Source organism: Galleria mellonella, unplaced genomic scaffold (genome assembly GCF_026898425.1).
Source record: "Galleria mellonella isolate WM207_F2 unplaced genomic scaffold, CSIRO_AGI_GalMel_v1 utg78, whole genome shotgun sequence".
Taxonomy (NCBI): Eukaryota; Metazoa; Arthropoda; class Insecta; order Lepidoptera; family Pyralidae; genus Galleria; species Galleria mellonella.
Window position 1 is genome coordinate 6,672,813 of NW_026442151.1, and position 20,043 is coordinate 6,692,855.

At 33.3% G+C, this 20,043-nt stretch overlaps 1 protein-coding gene across 2 annotated transcripts in view; it reads right to left on the reverse strand.

The window, feature by feature from the left end:
- Positions 1 to 20,043, reverse strand: part of LOC113510948 (uncharacterized) — an 88,488-nt gene that overhangs the window by 7,324 nt on the left and 61,121 nt on the right. Inside the window, exons 2-9 of one of the 2 annotated variants that reach the window (XM_052901522.1) lie at positions 10,458 to 10,523; positions 9,886 to 10,024; positions 5,714 to 5,844; positions 4,478 to 4,587; positions 3,227 to 3,372; positions 2,100 to 2,307; positions 487 to 531; positions 337 to 387 (exon numbers count right to left, since the gene is read on the reverse strand). In XM_052901522.1, the coding sequence (XP_052757482.1) occupies positions 337 to 387; positions 487 to 531; positions 2,100 to 2,307; positions 3,227 to 3,372; positions 4,478 to 4,587; positions 5,714 to 5,844; positions 9,886 to 10,024; positions 10,458 to 10,523 (896 nt within the window). The remainder of the gene's footprint in view (positions 1 to 336; positions 388 to 486; positions 532 to 2,099; positions 2,308 to 3,226; positions 3,373 to 4,477; positions 4,588 to 5,713; positions 5,845 to 9,885; positions 10,025 to 10,457; positions 10,524 to 20,043) is intronic. The other variant, XM_052901523.1, reaches the window with a different exon arrangement.

Consider the following 20,043-nt stretch of genomic DNA (forward strand, 5'->3'; position numbering starts at 1 on the left):
CGATGTAATATATTTTCTTCTTCCATTCATCTCTATTTGCAGTTATTTTAGCATTCACTGCCATTCAGACAATACCATTTTCCGCACAGTCCATCCATATCTTTTTAGATCATCCTCTGCCCCTACAGCAATCCACATTCATACTTAACACCTTTCTATTCCATATTATGGTTAGTTTTATTTATACAATGAGATTTGAAACTCAATCCGAATCCGTCAAATCTAAAACGCTCTGGAAAATTTATTCACAATAGAACGCAACAGGCAACTCTTCACTACCCCACGCCGTGGACAGCCCAAACCTTTACCATACAAGAAACACAATAAAGGTTATACCTAATCACAATTGGTTCACTTATGTCCTCCTCAGTATCAGATATATCATTGCTGAAAAAAATTAATAAATTAGAGTGCGCGTTATTCACAGAAAAGAAAATATTAAAAAAAAAATTCATTGTGATAGTATTTAAATATATAGAAGTTTACCTAATCACTTGTAAGGATGCCTTCCGCGCATCATAAGGCATTTTTCTGAAATATTAAGCACATATACAGATTCTTATTAGGCCATAAACCATACACTTAAATAGTGCAGTGAGAGAATTAAAGATTGTATATTTTTCAACTAAAAATACTATTAGCAGTTATTTTAATCTCTATAGATAATTCTCTATTGAATAATAAATATAAGTTCGAATTAAATGCACTGAAATTAAATATATTAAAATTATAATATATAGAACAGCGTTAGATTTAAAACTTTTGTAAAATTAATCCTAATAATGCTTAATTCTGACGACTATTAATGAGACAATGTTATAAATACTTACTTAAACAGGCTATCAGACTTTTTTTTATTTATATTAGGAAACAATGAAGTTGATTCTGAGAGACCGTTTCTCTACACCTAGTATTAAAATTTCAATTTGATATAACAACAAAATCTTTATTCTGAGGACCAATTTGAACAAAATTTCTAATAGGTATATGTCAAAATTATAATAAAATTAGATTATATTATATAAATAGTTTTAGTAGTCGTAGTTGGCTACAGTTTCAAGTGACGCCAGTACGCACTTACCAATAATATTATCATATACAATTGATGTTGGTAGTTTTGACTGAACAACGGAGTTCCGTTGTTCCGTTTTAGTTGTCCATAAAATAGTAATTACATGAAATTATCAAATTAAAATATTAAGAGATAAGTTTAAAGAAAAGTCACCTCAAATTGACCCCATTGGGTAATTTAGAAATGTTACTACTGTTTGTACTTAGTTACTCTGTCTGTCTGTCTATTTATTTTTATTTCTATTTATCTAGTTTTTATTGATAAAATAATTTAAACTGATTTAAAAGTTTGAGATAATGAGAATTTTACGCTAATATTATTATATTATATTACTAAGTGACGGTGGTAACGTCAGAGAATAAGATTTTCTAGACAGCCTTTTTTATAAACGAAGTCCTTTTAAACATATCCTCGAAATTAGTAGCGAAATTTCTCACAAAGTTAAACAATTAACCTTAGATTATATAGATAAAGCATCAAGTGTCAAAAACGTGTCAAAATGTAGTCAACTAATTTGACGTTTGGCTGTCAAATTGTATTTTTTTTAATTATAAACAAAATGCACATTTTCAACGTTGTCAGTAATTGGATTAAAAAATTCCCACAACAGATTGATTTTTTTTTATTTAAATTAAGAACTATTTTTTCTAATATAATATTAATATACATATGTCAAAACCTTGACCTTTTTGACAAAACATTTGTATGAAGATTTATCTGTATAATCTAAGCAACAAACCAATATAGATACTTACAGTGAGAGATATACAACTTGCATACAGTGGCTTCATTCAGTCCCTTTAGAAAATAGTATAAATATGCCGTAAACACTAGTAAAGTTATAAAAGTAACACATTATTAACATTATTGTATAATACAAAATCTTTTGTGATATTTACCTAACGAATACACAACACACATACAATTGTGCATGCCTTATTTAGTTTTATATCATGTGAAGTACACTGTACATAAATTAAACATACATAAATATATTTTAAAGTGCAACAAAAACATAATTTTATACCTCACAATGAGCGGGTACACAGTTTGTGGCATACTGTAATCTCTGTAGAACAGTTGGTAAGGATTGTCCCTCAGGTTGTTGCCGACGAACGCTGGTGGCACACCACCGGTGCTGGTCACCACGCTGATATCAGCGCAGTTCCTGAACGTCTCTGAACGGCCGCAGCCCACAGCTTCGGTGCCGTTCGCGCAAATTCCCCACATGTTACCTATAATTATGGGATAGCACCATCATCATAATCATATCAGAATATAGGACTTCTCCTTCGAGGGTTTTGCCAGTAGTTGCCACGTTTGGCAAGCGGATTGGCAACCGCAGCCAGACTTGGTGACGTTGTAAAAGGGACAGTACTGCCCATCTCTCGATCATTAAATTCCCTTAGTCGCCTCTTACGACACCCCTAGGAAGGGACGGACTATTCTATGCAATGACTTTGTGTGTGCGGACAATATTTGAATGAATGAATGAATGAGTATACTTTATTTGCATTATACAATATAGGAAATAAGCAAGGCAATTTACAACCTTAGGGTAATGGACTAATTGTACAATATTTGTCTTTATGTTTGCTTCCTACTTAACTTCTAGACAAGTAGTTAACATATCTGTCGGTGGAATCTATCTATGTCGGTAGAGTTATTGCTAGCAGGTATATGAGAATGAGATAGCGTGATGTCTGGTATTGGGGGGGAAGGGATTATTAGTAATGAAGACTAAGGGTTCCATTGCTAGTAATATATCCAATTAGGTCGACCTCCACGTGGTTCCCCCTGGAAGTTATCGTGCTGAATTCCAGGTCTATTCAACACGATGGGCTAACTGACCTATTTCTATCCTATCTTTTCATCCTCACCTATCATCTGTCACTGATGTCCTGCCAGCGTATACCGACGACGACGGGGTTCTTCCGCAGCCCCTTACAAGGTTGGAGGTTCGGATGTCAAGCTAGTGCTCCTTACCCGGGCTTCCATTGCACAGGATGCCGCCTGCGCGTCATTATATTAGGGCCCAGTGGGCCGAGTCGGCCAATGTCAAGTCGGGCTAATGGCGTATACTGGTAGCACACCATTCCATTATGGTGTCAGAATTAAAACAAAAATATAAACAAATACTATGCTGATTTTCACCTGTATAATATGTCCACTGGAGTACACACTGCGTACACGTGACATAGGGCGGCAACCTCACTCTATACCTGAATATTTCCTTCTTTTCCGTATCCAGAGGGATCAGGAACCTGTCTTCTCTTGTCCCAGATATATATAGTGGATACCTACAAAGCATTTAGAATAATTCAATAATATCATTGTTTAAGATACACACACATATATATCTGAATATTAATATTTGATTAAGAATGATCTTTTCTTATTGAAAAGAAAAAAAAGTAAATCTCACCATATAATATAATAATAATAAATAGATATAATAATATTAAATAAATAGACGATATCTTTACATTAGAGATATTTAAGGAAAGTCGACATGAGGGGGTGGGTCTTGTTAAAAGCAGCGGAAGCAAAAAAATAAATGTTAGAAATATCGTAATAAATTATCTAAATAAAATTGGATAGATGGATAGATAATTACATTATTTACAGCACACAAATAACAACAAACATATACAGTAAAAAGAGATAAAAGAATGCATATACAAAAAAAGCAAAATATACCATATAAAACAAGTAACAGTTTTCTTCCTTATTATAAGTAGACGATGTTTTTACATGAAAGATATTAAATAAAAATTGATATGAGGAGTCTTAATAAGGGAAGCTAAAAAATATAAAATATTAAAATTTAGTCTGTCTGTATGTTTCTGTCTGTGATAGGTAAAAATTACAAGATCAAAAGGGATGCGGTTTTCAGAATTGTATTCCTAAAGGTTTAACTTCAAATATGGTGTATATTTTGTCTTGATACGCCATCTAAAAATAGTCTATTCCATTGATTGTTTTACTTCTGAAATCTATGCGTACGAAATTGTGGTCAAAAAGGTGGCAATAAATAAAATAATCTAAAGAAAAAATTTACAAAAATACGAAAGTACACGTAAAAGATGCTGCAATAAAAATTAGCAAAGATTTACATAGGTTCATTCATTCATCATTTAAGAGCCTGTTGGAGTTCTTGTCAATCACGCTCGTTACGATAGATATTAAAAAAAAAGGAAAATATTATCTTAAATTCAAATAAATTTTAATTATCATTATATCAGTTGTTAACTGTTCAGTATTGGGCCTCTCCTATAAAGGGGGTGTTACCAGTAGTTGCCATGCTTGGCAGGTGAATTGGCAATCGCAGTTAGGCTTTGATGATGTTTTAAAAGGGACGCTGCTGCCCATAAAAAATTTTACTACAACAGGTTAGTTGATCACCTATCGAAGCATTCCTGGGTGGCTTCTTGTTTAGGATTGTTGTTTGGGCAAAGCTTCATCACGAAGGTTCCAAGGTGGTTTGCTGTCAACTCCACTTCCACTTCTATTTCCTGAAAAGACAATTAATATAGGTAGCTAAGTATATATAAGGCTGAGGGAAGGGATTGTTAATAATGAGGTCTAACAACTCCATTGCTAGCAATATACCCTATCAAGTCGCCCTCCACGCGGTTCCCCCTGGAAAATATCGTGGTTAATTCTTTTTTTTTGTACAACTTAGAATGGCAAACAAGCTGACGGCCCACCTGATGGAAAGTGGTAACCGTCGCCTATACACATGAGCAGTACCATGGACATAACAGAGTATACTGTTTCGCCCATGATACCCCTCATGCGTTGCCATTCCTGAGGACTCGGGTGTTATTCCTCTATACCCTGTAAATTCGCGCCATATCCCACCCTTCAAACCGAAACACAGCCATGCAAACACAACTAATTCACGGTAGAAACACGAATGGGACAGAGGTGGCCAAGCAATCGACTATTGTACAAAGTCTCCCTCTGGTAATTCTTATGGAGTTCTTCACGATGGGTCAACTGACCTGCTTTCCTTCTCACTTGTCACCCCTCACTGGTGTCCCGCCAGCGTATACCGATAGCGCAGACGGGGTTACCATTCCAGTATCATTCAGTATATATAAGACTAACAATTTTTTTAGCCTTATTTCTAGATCAAATAAACAAAATTGCATTATACTATTTGAACAAGAGTCTTGTCGTAACATAATTATGGCTAGCACGGAAGGTAATGTTCTCTTTTTCGATATATTTTTATTTTATATACCTTCATATTAAAACTAATATCTTAAAAGTAATGTTTAAATGTAAAAATTGTACTCTGTCATACTTTTGTTGTAAATCAATAAATATTTTCTGAACCAGCAATCCCAACAATAACAACTTAAAAAAAAAAATTACAAATGAACAGTAAGATATTTTGATAATAACGCAAATTATTCTTTATAATTACATGCAATTTAAGAATTAATTCCATAAAGAAATAATTAAATACTTCGTTAGTGACAAAATTAAGTTGGAATCAATATAGGAGTAAATCTTTTTCATTTATCAAAACAATTATTAAAATGGATTAATTTGAAATAAAAAAACATACAGTATACAAAAAATAGTCTTCTTCTTTTGAAGTTGGTTAAAAAGTTGTATTGTGTTACTAACCTGTCCAACGCTGTAGTGTCTTGTGATGATGCCCTTCCCATACATTCCACCTGCTTCGTGAGGCCTCGGCACCGTTAGGTGATCCGCGTCCCCGCAAACGCCACATTTGCCACCATTTTGCTCCCACTGGACTGGACATACCAACAAAATTAAACAATTTACAGCCTTAATAACAGGAACAGACAACATGGTAAACCGGTAAACTCAGAGTTGGACTCGCACACCCGTCGGGAGTCTGTGTGTAAAACAAACCGTTACTTAAGAGGTTTTTAATTTCTTTCAATGAATTCATTGTATATTAATATATAATTAAAATATACATTCAAAGAATAATAATAAAAAACTAAATATGACTTAATCTTTTCTTTAATTTTACAGTACCTAAAAGACCACAAATATGTTTGAGGGAAAGAGATTGTTAGTAATGCGAACTACCAGTACTGTTGCTAGCAATATACCCTATCAGGTCGACCTCCTTATGGTTCTTCCTGGAAATAATCGTGCTGAATTCTAGGTATACTTATTACGATGGGTTAACTGACCTGTCTTATAATTCTCATGTATCACCATTCACTGGTGCCCCACCAGTGTATACCGTTAGGGCACCTGCCCTATTATATTATCACATATTAAAAAAACTAAGATGTTATAACTATGTCTATCTCTTTATAGAGGTAATTATATAATTTGTACAAAAGTCGATTGCTTGGGCACCTCTGTCCCATTCGTGTTTCAACCGTGAAGCAGTTTTGTTTGCATGGCTGTGTTTCGGTTTAAAGGGTGGGATATGGCGTGAATTTACTGGGTATAGAGGAATAACACCTGAGTCCTCAGGAATGGCAACGCATAGGGGGTATTATGGGCGAAACAGTATACTCTGTTATGTCCATGGTACTGCTCATGTCTATAGGCGACGGTTACCACTTTCCATCAGGTGGACCGTCAGTTTGATTGCCATTCAAAGTTGTATAAAAAAAATTATTCGCAATAAAAATATAAAATTAATAAAATCATCAATTAAAAATTATACTATTTAATTATGACTAAACTTTATAGTTAATGGAATTGAAAATAAAAAAAAATACTAAATAAATATATATAATTCGTAAGAAAAAAATAAGTATATAAAAAAATAACTAGGTACAACGTTCCAATACAATTCTATCGTTTGTGATAATGACAAAAAATTATAAGGACGCTTATTATTTCGCGATCATTGCCCTTTCTTCAATGCTAAAATGATTTCAGTACCTAATTAGTCTGAAGGAAGAGTGCTTCGTCATTCAGATTTATTACTAATCAAATAAAGAGATGTATTTGATAAAAAAAAATGAACCGGTCATTTGTAAAGAAGACCTGCGCATGGATTATTTTATTCGATTATATTTTTTTTTACTGTTTTTTTTTTATTTGTAATATTATTTAAAAACTGCTATTCCAAATAACAATCAAGCTGATGAACCACTCAATAAAAAGTGATAACAGTCTATAGAACACATTTACATTAAGCACTTTACTGAATACTTACGCAATTTTTTATAAACTTTTTGCCATCAGGACTTAAGATGCGATAAAAACATCACAGTGTAGAGATGCAAATAATTAAAAGTTAGATTTACTTAATTGACTTATCAAAATACTCAGCATATTGACATAAATTTACAATCAAACCAATTATAAAAATAAGGGCAAATACTTAATATTTTCTTTAAACCACTTCTAGCGCCGTTCTCAAACTTCATTCGAGTGCAATGTACGTATTATTAAATATAAAAATTATTGTTTTTCTCTGTCATTGGTATCCTTGACTATTTCTTTACTTTGATTATAAATATATTAATAATATTTTTTTTTATTCACACCTTAAAACTTTCATTAACAATTCAATCAATACTATAAAACTTTAAAAGCCTGTTACGAAAAAAATCTGCAATTTTGTTCCTAACATAAATAGTACCGGATTAATAGAAGTAAGGCGCATTGTATATACATATATTGCTAATAATAAGTATACCGCTGCAATGTAATAAAAAAATTGTGCGCCTTAACCCTATAGGGACGGGGGGAAAGGGATTGTTACCAATGGAGTTTGACAGCCCCATTGCTAGCAATATGCCTTATTAGGTCGACTTCCACGTGGTTCCCCCTGAAAACCATCGTGAACAATTCTTGTTTAATTTGTCACGATGGGCTAACTGACTTACTTCATCCTCACTTATCATCCTTCACTGGTGCCCCGCCTGTGTATACCGATAGCGCGGGTGGGTACCATTCCATTATCATCCATTAAAAAAAACCTTATAGGGACGTTCGAGAATTATATAACGCAATTTTTGAAGATTTTTGTTACTCTGTCTTTCATATAGAGTGTCGTAACTTTTTTTTTACTTTATCCATTATAAACAAACATACAAAAAAATCTTTCCTCTTACAATATTAGTTTAAATAACATCAAACATAAACGATACATCGCCTTTGGAAAATACACTTTATATCCTGAGAAGATAAAAAATATCGCTACAAAACACGTCTTAAAATTCCTATCAGGAATTGAACTGTAAAAACCGCAGTGAACTATAAAAACAACGAGCACAAAAGATCATGGAAAGGTCGCAGTGTCACAGCTTTTTCTGCTGGAAAAATCCCGTCTTTCAATATAAATCCTAACACTCATTCACAACATAGCATTCTGTAGGTGAAAGAATTTTTAAAATCGGTTAAATAGTTTCTGAGTTTATCCATTATAAACAAGCATACAAAAAATCGAATCTTCCCTCTTTATAATATTAGTTTAAATAACAACAAAGTGATAGAAACAAACAATGTTTGTTCCTATCAATTGTTGTTATTGTAAGTAAAAGAAAGTAATGTTACCGTAAATAAGATTTTCTCATGTTCTTTATCAACTTACATATATCCGCATAATTGATCGAAGCTATGTTAAGTTCAGCGAACCTAATTTTATTTTTGGTGCGTTGACTTCGCGTCTCATTAGCTTAATATACGAGTACATGACAAAAAAAGTTTGGCCAATTGTTCAATATGCAAACATAATGCCCCGTGACATACCGACGTTTAGAAAACGCGGATGTTTTTAACTATTCATGTATTGAGTTCCTTTTTAATTGCGCAATTGTAACGGATTATATTGTTGTTGGATTAAATTTAAATTTGCGTGTGAATCAAAACAAGTCTTATTTGTTTAAACAACTTGTAAAGAAAAGGTAAGATTTAAAACAAGTTGTTTTTTTTATTTTTTATTTTTATGGGTGAAAATGGTATGATAACCCCGCCTGCGCTAACGGGATACGCTGGCGGAGCACCAGTAAAGGGTGATAGATGAGAATGAAAACAGGTCAGTTAGGCCATCATAATGAATTCATCAGGAATTAACCATGATAGTTTCCAGGGAGAACCGCGAAGAGGTCGACCTGGTTGGGTATATTGCTAGCAATGGGATTCTCAGTCTCCATTACTAACAATCCCTTTCCCCCCATATATGTTTTATTGTTAAAAATTTTGTAAGTGCACATTATATTTTAATGTAATAACACCGGATTAGATTACGTGCATTTAAAACAAAAAATAGTAAGGCTGGCGCTCGCGTCACGGCCGCTCAAGACTAAGAGTCCCGGATGGTCCCGAAACTAGTCGCGCATTCTCTACTACAATACACGTAACTTAATCCAATGTTCTTACATTAAAATACAAGTCTTATTTTTTATACAACTTATAATGGCAAACGGCTGCTACACTTTGCTTCAGTCGTGGTTCAGTAGCAAAGAGTGGTAGAGGTCTGATATTAGTCACTTTTTCCTGCTCGTTCAACACTAAAGCGATACGTGTAAGAGTGGAAATAGTGGAGATAGTGGACGCCTGAGATAAAAAATAAAGAGTGCAGGACTCACTTTTGCTTCTAATCTTTTGGTCATCTCGAAATTAAGCATGAATATCACGAGGATGTCCTAATAAAAGAGGCCTATCATGGCATTTTTTATACTACTATGATGGCAAACAAGCATACGGCCCGTCTGATAGTAAACGGGGTTGCCGTAGCGATTTTTTTTATAACACAGGGAGCAAACGAACATGCGGCTCACCTGATGGTAACTATATTTAGCGCAGATATTATGCAGGCTTTATGTATGTTTGTCAGAAATTAAAAAACCTACCGGCATATCCGCCGCAGAAGAGCTCGTTGTCATTGTAGTTCACTGGATTGGGGAATCCGAACCTCCACATGGAGTTCCTCGCGGGAGGATCCATCAGCCGACCGTGACCTTCGGCGCCACGATGCGCGCTCTCTAGCATCTGTAACCAAGATATTTAAACAACATAATTACGTATATCATGCATAAGAAAAAAAAATATACAGTCAGTATTTGTTTGCCGTGTGTCTCGGTAAGGAATGGGCTACCCCTTCTTTCCCATAAATTTCGTAAGAGGCGACTGAGGGAACTTAACAGCCGAGGATTGAACAGCAGCGCCCCTTCTAAATCGTCACCAAAGTTTAACTGCGGTTGCCAATCCGCCTGCCAAGCTTAGCGACTACTGGCAGAATCCTCCTTATGGCAAAGGCTTATGTTTGGCAGTGGACAGTTAACGGCTGATAAGATAATCATGATGATGATGACGATGATAAAAACACAAAAAATACAAGCAATTGAGTACCTCCTTCTTTCTGACGGTTAAAAATATAGCATTTTTAATCAGAACACTTATTTATATTTGCCCATAAACTTACTTGTAAAAGGAATATCCAATATGTCAGGAACGAAGTGCCCCTCGTCTTGTGCCTTCTCATTTCCATCTGAAAACCATAAAGATAATGTATTTACTGTAACATAGTAATCAACTTACAGTATTAATTACAAAAGTTTTATTTTTGGCGATTGTTAATCACAATATAAACTTAATATCAAATTAAATTTAAATTGGTCGAATAAAATATTCAATATTAAATTTAAACCAATTAAATTTTATATTTGTCGAATAAATTACACATAATGTGATTTAAAACAAAGTAAATCGCTTTATCTGATATTATTTTTTAGAATTTACTTATCGACTGATAAGTTTTTTGTGTGATTTTATCTGCGCAAAAAATCCTATAGTCTCTCTCTGTCCTTTGGTATTAAGTTACATCTCAGTTAATTTTTTTCATTTAAAAAAAGAATTGTTAGTATTGAAAAGAACAAAAAATTTATATCTTTTTAATTTTTTTTTTATACCGCAAAGGTAGCAAATAAGCATATAGTCCGTTTGAAAAAAAAACGGTCACTATAGCCTATGGACACCTGCAACACTAGAGGTGTCACGTGCACGTTGCCGACCCTAAAGAAACCTTAATAAACACTTTTTGAAGTACCCCATACAGTACTCTTTAGGGAAAAACTCTATTGTAATCATCAATGTAAGCATTTGTTATAAGAATAAGGATTTATTGTTAAGGATTTATTTTAAACTAGCATTCACTTGCGACTTCGTCTGCGTAACCGGGATACCAGAGGGAGGACTTTGTACAAAAGTCGATTGCTAGGGTATTACTGTCCCATTCGTGTTTTAACCGTGAAGCAGCTGTGTTTGCATGGCTGTCTTTCGGTTTGAAGGGTGGGATATGGCGTGAATTTACTGGGTACAGAGGAATAACACCCGAGTCCTCAGGAATGGCAACGCATGGGGTGTATCATGGGCGAAACAGTATACTTTGTTATGTCCATGGTACTGCTCATGTCTATAGGCGACGGTTACCACTTTCCATCAGGTGGGCCGTCAGCTTGTATGCCATTCTAAGTTGTATAAAAAAAAAGATGTATTTACTACAAATAAAGCAGTCACTATTTTACGCACCGCAGCAGATGTCGACGTGATTAACACATTATTACCATAGGTTAGCTCTTGAATTAGCCACAGATAGAGACTGTGTGAAAATTCAAGATATATTTAAAAGAAACGGTATTGCACTATATCGGACAGTTCGAACTTGCATACCTTTTACAAGCGTACGGGTAATAAAGAGTGATTTTATCGCTTCTGAAGAACATAAATGTCTTATAAATGACGCAGGTTGCGACCGACCGAATATTTATTCGCCTTTTTTAACAATCTACACGCAAATCTTTACAATTTGTTGATTTAACAATAAATGTTTGTATAAATTTTTACATTACACGTGCATTACAAATTGTTCACTTAGGTTTACTTATTTATTATTTAATGGAATTATGTTGGTTCGTTGTGGACAGCCTTACCTAATTTCATTAATATCTTGACTAATATTATAACGAGGCAAGATTTAATTTTCTGTTTGTTATAAATAAACTCAAAAGATATTAAACTTATTTTCTTTCTTTTCTATTCTTTCATCTATAGAAAGCTACAGTGTTAGCGAGTAATACAAACTTTTATATTACATAGATAGAGCATCGAGCCTCAAAAACGGGTTAACTTTTTATCAGCTAATTGTCAAATTAGCTGACTCGTTTTTTTAGCAGTATTCTATATACTTACGCATAAATCGTATCTGCACATGTTATTTAATAAATAAAATGCGTGTTTACGCATTAAGAAGATGCAGAAATTATAAGACAAAATAAATATAGAAGTTATAAAGGAAACACTCATAACTATTTATCACGCAAAATTTTATGAAAATGTCGACCCGCTTTTCTCGTAGCAATATCCACTTTAAAAAAACTGTGCTCAGCTGGGGTAGGTCATTATTACAAAATACTACAGGTTTTGATTACTTACATATACATATATATCACGCCTGTCTCTTATTAGAGTAGGCCGAAACAATAGAATCGACTAAGGGAGTGCTAGGGATGGGCGGCAGCGTCCCTCTTAAAACATCTCTTAAACCTGACTACGATCGCCAATCTGCTTGCCAAGTATGGCAACTGGCAACCCCCAAAGAATGAGGCTTAGTTCAACAGTGGCCAATTAAAAGCTGATATAATAAATAATAAATGGCCAAAACAACGCAATATTCTTTTGAAACTTAAATATATTTGCAAAATAAGTTTACAAATATAATAAATATACTCACATTATGCACGTGATAGTAGTATACGAATAAAATCTAAACAAACAAACAGTTCGTACAACAAATATTACTTATTTAGAATCGGTTAATTAGTATTTTAAATACGTAGAAGGAAAATATCATCCATATGTGGAATTACTCATGCGCATTTCGCGTAAATCGTTGATGGCTTTTCGAGGATCATTTGCATAGAATGAAACGCTGAAAGGCAATGACTTTTTGATGTTAGGAGTGTTGTATAGAAAAAAAATTACATGAATTTTTAACTTTGAAGCGATTAATATTAAGTTCAATTTTAATTGTTGTTGATAATTTGATTTTATGAAGCTATCTTTCGATCAAAGTCATAGCCGGCAGCGTTTTGTATATAATCCGAAACAAGCCATTTAATTTCAATAAAAACGCGTTGTTTAGTTGGTCTTTCGTGCCAGACATTTTTTTTTTTTGTTTATAATGTGGTCAATAAAGAATAAATAAAAAAAATTAATAACCTACTTGATGAAATGTGATAACCAATGTCTATAGGTGCCATAGATTAAATACAGAATACAGATTATGGTACTGATACCCCTCATGCATTGCCATTTCTAAAGAATAAGACATGATGTCATTGTACCCTATAATTTTATTAAATATATTTGAAGATATAAAAATTTATTTAAAGTTTTAAACTCTGGGACTTCAACTGGAAACTTGGGGCAGAGTTAAAATGTAGTTTAGTAATAGTAATAATACACATAGTTAATCTCAAAGTTTAGTTGTATCCCGAGGGAGCTTCTGTATTCCAGTAGTTCAAATGAAAATGGAATCCTTAATGAATCCCTGTTGTGCTTATATCTTATTTTTGTGGTTGTATATTCTAATAATTGAACTTTTAATCTATCTTGACTGTATATATATATATAGTTTTATTTTTATGGGGAAATGATAAGTCCCATGATATAACAACTATACAACTATAATGACATCAGATATTCATCACTAAACAAGATTATAAATTTATTAAGCCAGGTTCTTGTTCAATACAAACAGTAATGAGTCTTTATAATGATATTCAACTATGTTTTAAGTAAAAGACGCGTGCATTCTGCAAATAGTCATAAATTATCATTAACTTGCTAATATATTCATTATAAAAGCATTTCCGTTTAATATCATCGTCTTTGCAGAATATTAATCATGCTGGCGTCAATTTATGTGATGTATGAATAAAATATTAACAACAAAAACTGACATATTTGACATTCGTCGTGTACCATCGGACGTATAAGTGTTAAGTTATAATAGAAGGTCAATAAAATTCCTCTTTCAATTATGGATTTGCCAAAAAAAAAGAATACCTAATAAGTAAATTTACAGCATAACAATATTCGGCATCGTACGATTAATATAATAAGATATATATAATATAATAATATATATGAGACTATTTATATATTACTAACACTAAATACTTACTCTGTATCAAAACAAAGTCAAATTGTAATATGTGTAATATTAGAATTCCATGCATTGTTAAAAACATTCCTCAAGCCAGAAAATGTGTATAGATAGCACTTGGATAGTTGAAAAAATCTATATTGGTTGCATCCCAAGACTTCGCTAGTGTATCATGTAAAGTATCCTGTTTTAAGTTAGGATACGACCTAGTCGTGTATCAAAATCAAATACGTTCCGTAGTTTAAGTCGTAAATATAATAGTAATAGGTAATATCTGTCTCTCGCAGTTCGCCAGCGGAACCCTTTATTGTTCTTAGGTGAATTTTAAAAATCTTTTTTTTTTCACTGCTGATAAAACTGTGAATAAGACTATGCATTGCCAACAGTTTCCTAAGTACACATTATATTTTAATGTAAAAATTACTCATTTAACTTACATGTAATTTGTCAGACTTGCGTTCACGTTACTGACGCTCAATACTAAGGGCCCCGAATGCTCTCGAAACTAGTAATTATTATTATTAGTTATTACATTGAAAGACTGTATTGATCAATCAATCTGTTTCTACTTTTATATACGTTTAAATAGATTTTCCCCTCAAAATTTAATATGAATATTATCAAATCGTTTTAAGGTACAAATTCACTCATCAACAATATAATAGTTGTTGACAAAACAAAGGAAATAAAAAATACACTAAGACGACAAACATTTTCTACTGCTTTATAATCTCTCATAAATATGAAATCCAAACTCCACTAAATGCCAACAAACTTCAGTAACAGAACTTCTCGCTGCCTTTCGTCACTTGTACCGAACCCTTTATTTACGGGCGTTGACAGTACGTGATGGTTGTAGGCGTCTAGGTCAAGATACGTACGGCCTTGACAACGGGCTGCGCACGCGCACATTAGCAGCGTTTGCTTATTTTTAGATTATGTCATTAAATGTCACTAAATGTCGCGCAAGTAACAAAAAATATAGGAATCCAGGTGTCGGACCGTGTACCTGTCAGATTTCATATGGTATTTTAATGCCTTGCTTAATATTGATAAATGTCAATACATTTGTTAAAATAATTTAAAATATTTTTATTTGCCAATATAGATATATTTTCTTACATAAATGCTTATGTAATAATTGTTAGATAAGTTTACATTATCCGATAGTAAGAAATATTTTTTATGCAAAAAAGAAATTACAAACAGACACATATGGTTAGCAGTTCATCATTATCATCAGGTTTTGACTGTCCTATGCTGAACATAAGCCTCCCTCCTAGGGGGAATTTGCCAGTAATTGCCATGTTTGGCAGGCGGATTGGCATTTTACCAGACTTTGTACAAAAGTCGATTGCTTGGGTACCTCTGTCCCATTCGTGTTTCTACCGTGAAACAGTTGTGTTTGCATGGCTGTGTTTCGGTTTGAAGGGTGGGATATGGCGTGAATTTACAGGGTACAGAGGAATAACACCTGAGTCCTCAGGAATGGCAACGCATGGGGGGTATCATGGGCGAAACAGTATACTCTGTTATGTCTATAGTACTGTTCATGTCTATAGGCGACGGTTACCACTTTCCAACAGGTGGGCCGTCAGCTTGTTTGCTATTCTAATTTGTATAAAAAAAAAGTTAAACTTTAGAGATGTTTTAAGAAGAACGCTGTTGCCTATCACTCGACCTTCCTTAGTCGACTCTTATAACACCCACGGGAAAAGACGGGATGGCTAATTCTATCCCGGGACCACACGGTTGACAACACTTGATGAAAAGGGTAACCGCCTGTACACATGCACCATAGAGCTCAATCAATGAAATATTTATCCTAGGGATCTGATTCCATCCATCAAGTTTAAGAAATATCGATTTTTAGAAAACGAAAGGCTCTTTATAATTTTTATGTAATTTACAATTCATTGAAAGTGATTTCAAACACAAAGTTTTAAGATCAAATTTTAATATTTCTCATATTTTACTATAAACATAATCTAAACATAATATTTCAAAAATGTCCTTTAATACGAGTACGCAGTTTAAATAAAACATAACCTCTTTTCAATCACTGAACTAAAACCACTCAATACAAGTGTCTAAGTGGAGCAGCCAAATTACCGTTAAAAACAAACGGGTCATTGTGTCTTCCATTAGAAAAACATTTTCAGTAATGCAATAAGAAAGTAAAGAGCTATCAATGAGCCGAGTGAGCTCCGAGACATTCCTTTGTTTGATTCGCAAACACATAAAAGATGACAAACAAAGCCAACGGAGTCGGTAAGAATGCTGTTTTGTATACGCAAACCGTAATTTTTAAATTTTTAAGCTGAGTATTTATATTATAGATAAAATAAATCACTTAACACTAACACATTTTCCTCTACAAATACAGGTAATAAACGTACAAATAAATAATAAGATTTGTGGCAAAATCAGTTATTTCAATTTAAAAATTAAACTACCTAACTAATTTACTGGGTATAGAGGAATAACACCTGAGTCCTCAGGAATGGCAACGCATGCGGGGTATCATGGGCGAAACAGTATACTCTGTTATGTCCATGGTACTGCTCATGTCTATAGGCGACGGTTACCACTTTTCATCAGGTGGACCGTCAGCTTGTTTGCCATTCTATGTCGTATAAAAAAAAATAAGAACCAGACCGATTTTGATAAAATTTCTATGAGATGAATCTGTAAGTGTCCGTTGAGTAAAAAAAAATGCAAATCGATTTGTAACTGACGGAGATAAGATGTAACAAACATTTAAAAAATACAACTGAATTGAATACCTTTATTAATAATCTTTTTAAAGTCCGTTAAAAAAAATAAATCTTCAATTTAAAATATTTAATTTTTCATATAGGACTTCATCATATTAACTTTAAACTGTCTACTGCTAAACATAAGCCTACCCCTAGGGGGGTTTTGATAGTAGTTACCACGCTTAGCAAGCGGATTGGCAACCGCAGCTAGGTTTTGAAAATGTTTCAAAAGGGACGCTGCTGCCCATCCCTCGTTTTTCGTTAATCGCCTCTTACGACACCCATGGGAAAGAAAGGGGTTGCCTATTCTATATTGGGACCACACGGGATATTTTAATAATTCATTCCTTATGTAGCATATTAATTTAATAACATACAATTATAATTATTCAAATAAAATAACAGGTACTTAAAGTGTTGTCAATGCAAAAAAATGGGGGCGTTGCCAACACGCGAACAACCGATGGTAAAAATATTCATTTAACGAAATATGATGCCTTCTGGTAATATATTACGAGGCAGGCCCGAGGCACCCACGGTGCAATGCACATACATAACAAGCCTTCCGCGTGCCCCCTCGACAAGTGTTAACATATCTTATTAACTTGTTTTAAAAGCGGACCCTGCTTTACATTTCTACGTGACCTTTCGTGTCCGATGCCAATTCAAAGTTTACTAATTATGGACACAGCATTTGATGTAGGTTTTGTCTACATTACTAAAGATAAAAAGTATAATGTGTTTTAGTTGTATTTAGGTGGGCATGTGTAAAAAAACCCAGCTAAGTTCGAGTCGAACTCGCGAAATGAGGATTCCGTATATTATAATAAAAAAAATAGTAGTTTTCGGATTTTTTCATTTACTTGTATTGTACGATATTGTTTCTTACCAAATTTCATGAATCTAAGTCAATGGGCAGTACCCTACAGGTTTTGATTCCCTTTCAAATGTCAAAATATACCTACGCTATAAATGGCCGTATGTTTTGATTATGTTGACCTAGAAGTTTGAGTTTTTCACAACTTCAAGGCATTTCAGACTTGTGTATTTGATACTAGTTTTAACTTGAAACCCCCCCCCCCCCAGCGGTCCTTGAAAAAAAAGGTTTTAGGGCAGACAAATTGATCCTATAAAAGTTCTATTTTTCTTTTTAGGTACGGAACTCTAAAAATGGGCCATATGTTTAATACATTTAGTTTAAATCCGTTCAACAATGTAGCATGATTGAGTTATTACTCTTAAATTAAAGTTAATTATTGAAAAATCTTCACAAACATTCAGAACTTCTAATTCGATTTATTCATTCAATTTGAAATCTTACCAAAATTTTGTGTTTATATTTTATTTCGTACTAGTTATATTCCGCGGATTCAAATCTACCGATCGATTTGAGTATTCAATATGCTTAGTTAGGATATGACCTATCCGTGTACCAAATTACATTGAAATCTGTTCAGTAATTTTACCGCGATCGAATAACATACATACATTTATCCCTCGCTAAAAACTTTCGTATTTATTATATTAATAGGATTGTAAATGTTCTTTTTGAGTCGTACCTACACTCAAAACTTTTTCTAATCTAGACTCATGCGACTTTGCCGCAAAAAAAATGTTTGTTCCGATAAAGCCATAAATTCGACTTTATTTTCGATTAAGAATCAAAACTGCTACATCCATTTAACATATATTTTGTATAACGAGACAGGATATCGCACGATAATATTACATGTTAATGTAATTGAATCCAAATTTAAGAAAAAAAAAATAAATTTAATATAAATTCCATTTATATGCAAACAAATTTTATTTGGACCCTTACACTGTCGATGATGAGACATCTCCCAAACCCAATACGGTACATACGTATTTAAATAATTATAAACGTGTTTCTTAGCGACTTTGACACAATATAGTCCCTTTATTATGTCAAAATTTAAGATATTTATGTAAAAATCAGCTTTTATCCGCGATTCGTTCACGTAACGGGATGTATTATATTTACTATTCAGTTTAAAAAGTAACCTATATCCTTCTCACACTCTACACCAGTGGTTACCAACCTTTTTTGTGCCATGCACCACTTGAATATTTCTAAAATTTTTATGCCCCCATCCATAATTTTTCCCGACAAAGTTTACTTTGGTAAAGTCAAACGAAATTATAGCTAATATATACTTACAGCATTTGTTAATTTTCTTTTTTTTTTAATTTGGCACCGATATCGTAGCATTGCATTTAAATGGCCCGGAGCAAGAGGGTTAAAATCGCTTCGAGTCCATTTTTTAATTGCTTTTTTAATTTTTGTAACTGTCGCCCCTGTGGGGCGTGGGCCCCACGTTGGGTAACACCGCTCTATACAGTATGCGTATACCAGATTTCTTATTTATTTATTCATTCTTTATTGCATTACTTAAAGAATAACACAATATATGTATATAAGCAATCTTTTCGTGATTTAATTTTTAAGTGATTAATTAAGTCGTTAAAGTGCTATAAAGTAACAAACAAACAATCAAACTTAATTTAATATTTATAATATTAATTAGGATGAATATTGTTTTTGTGTTGGTTTTATATTATCGATTTCGTTTATTATCGATGTCCTTCTGTCACATTTGTTTCTGTAAAACTGGATCACTGATCTATATTTGTAAAACATTGGATCTTGGTAATCCCTTATGGACTCTGCGTTATAGGTTCGCCGAGTGCGGGGTCCAGTGTAGTCATGTTGTATATATCTTGTGTTTAATAAATAAATGGAATTCAAAATTTTAAAAAGTAACTTCCATTATATATCGCCTTAGAACTTTTTGAAATAACACTCCGCGGCTAAGCCATGAGCTATAAAATAATATCAAATTATAAATTTCATTCAAGTACTTAATTATTAGAATTATTTTTTAATCTAATCATTACATTAAACTTCAACTAGTTTGTGAAAATTCACCACAATCCATATATTGATGTCATTATTTTTAGTGCGAACTACCATGGAGTGGAATGCGCTTCTTGCATCCTGACGAAATACAACTCAGACTCTTCGAAATTATGGTAGATAACTATAGGTAAGCGCATTTCAG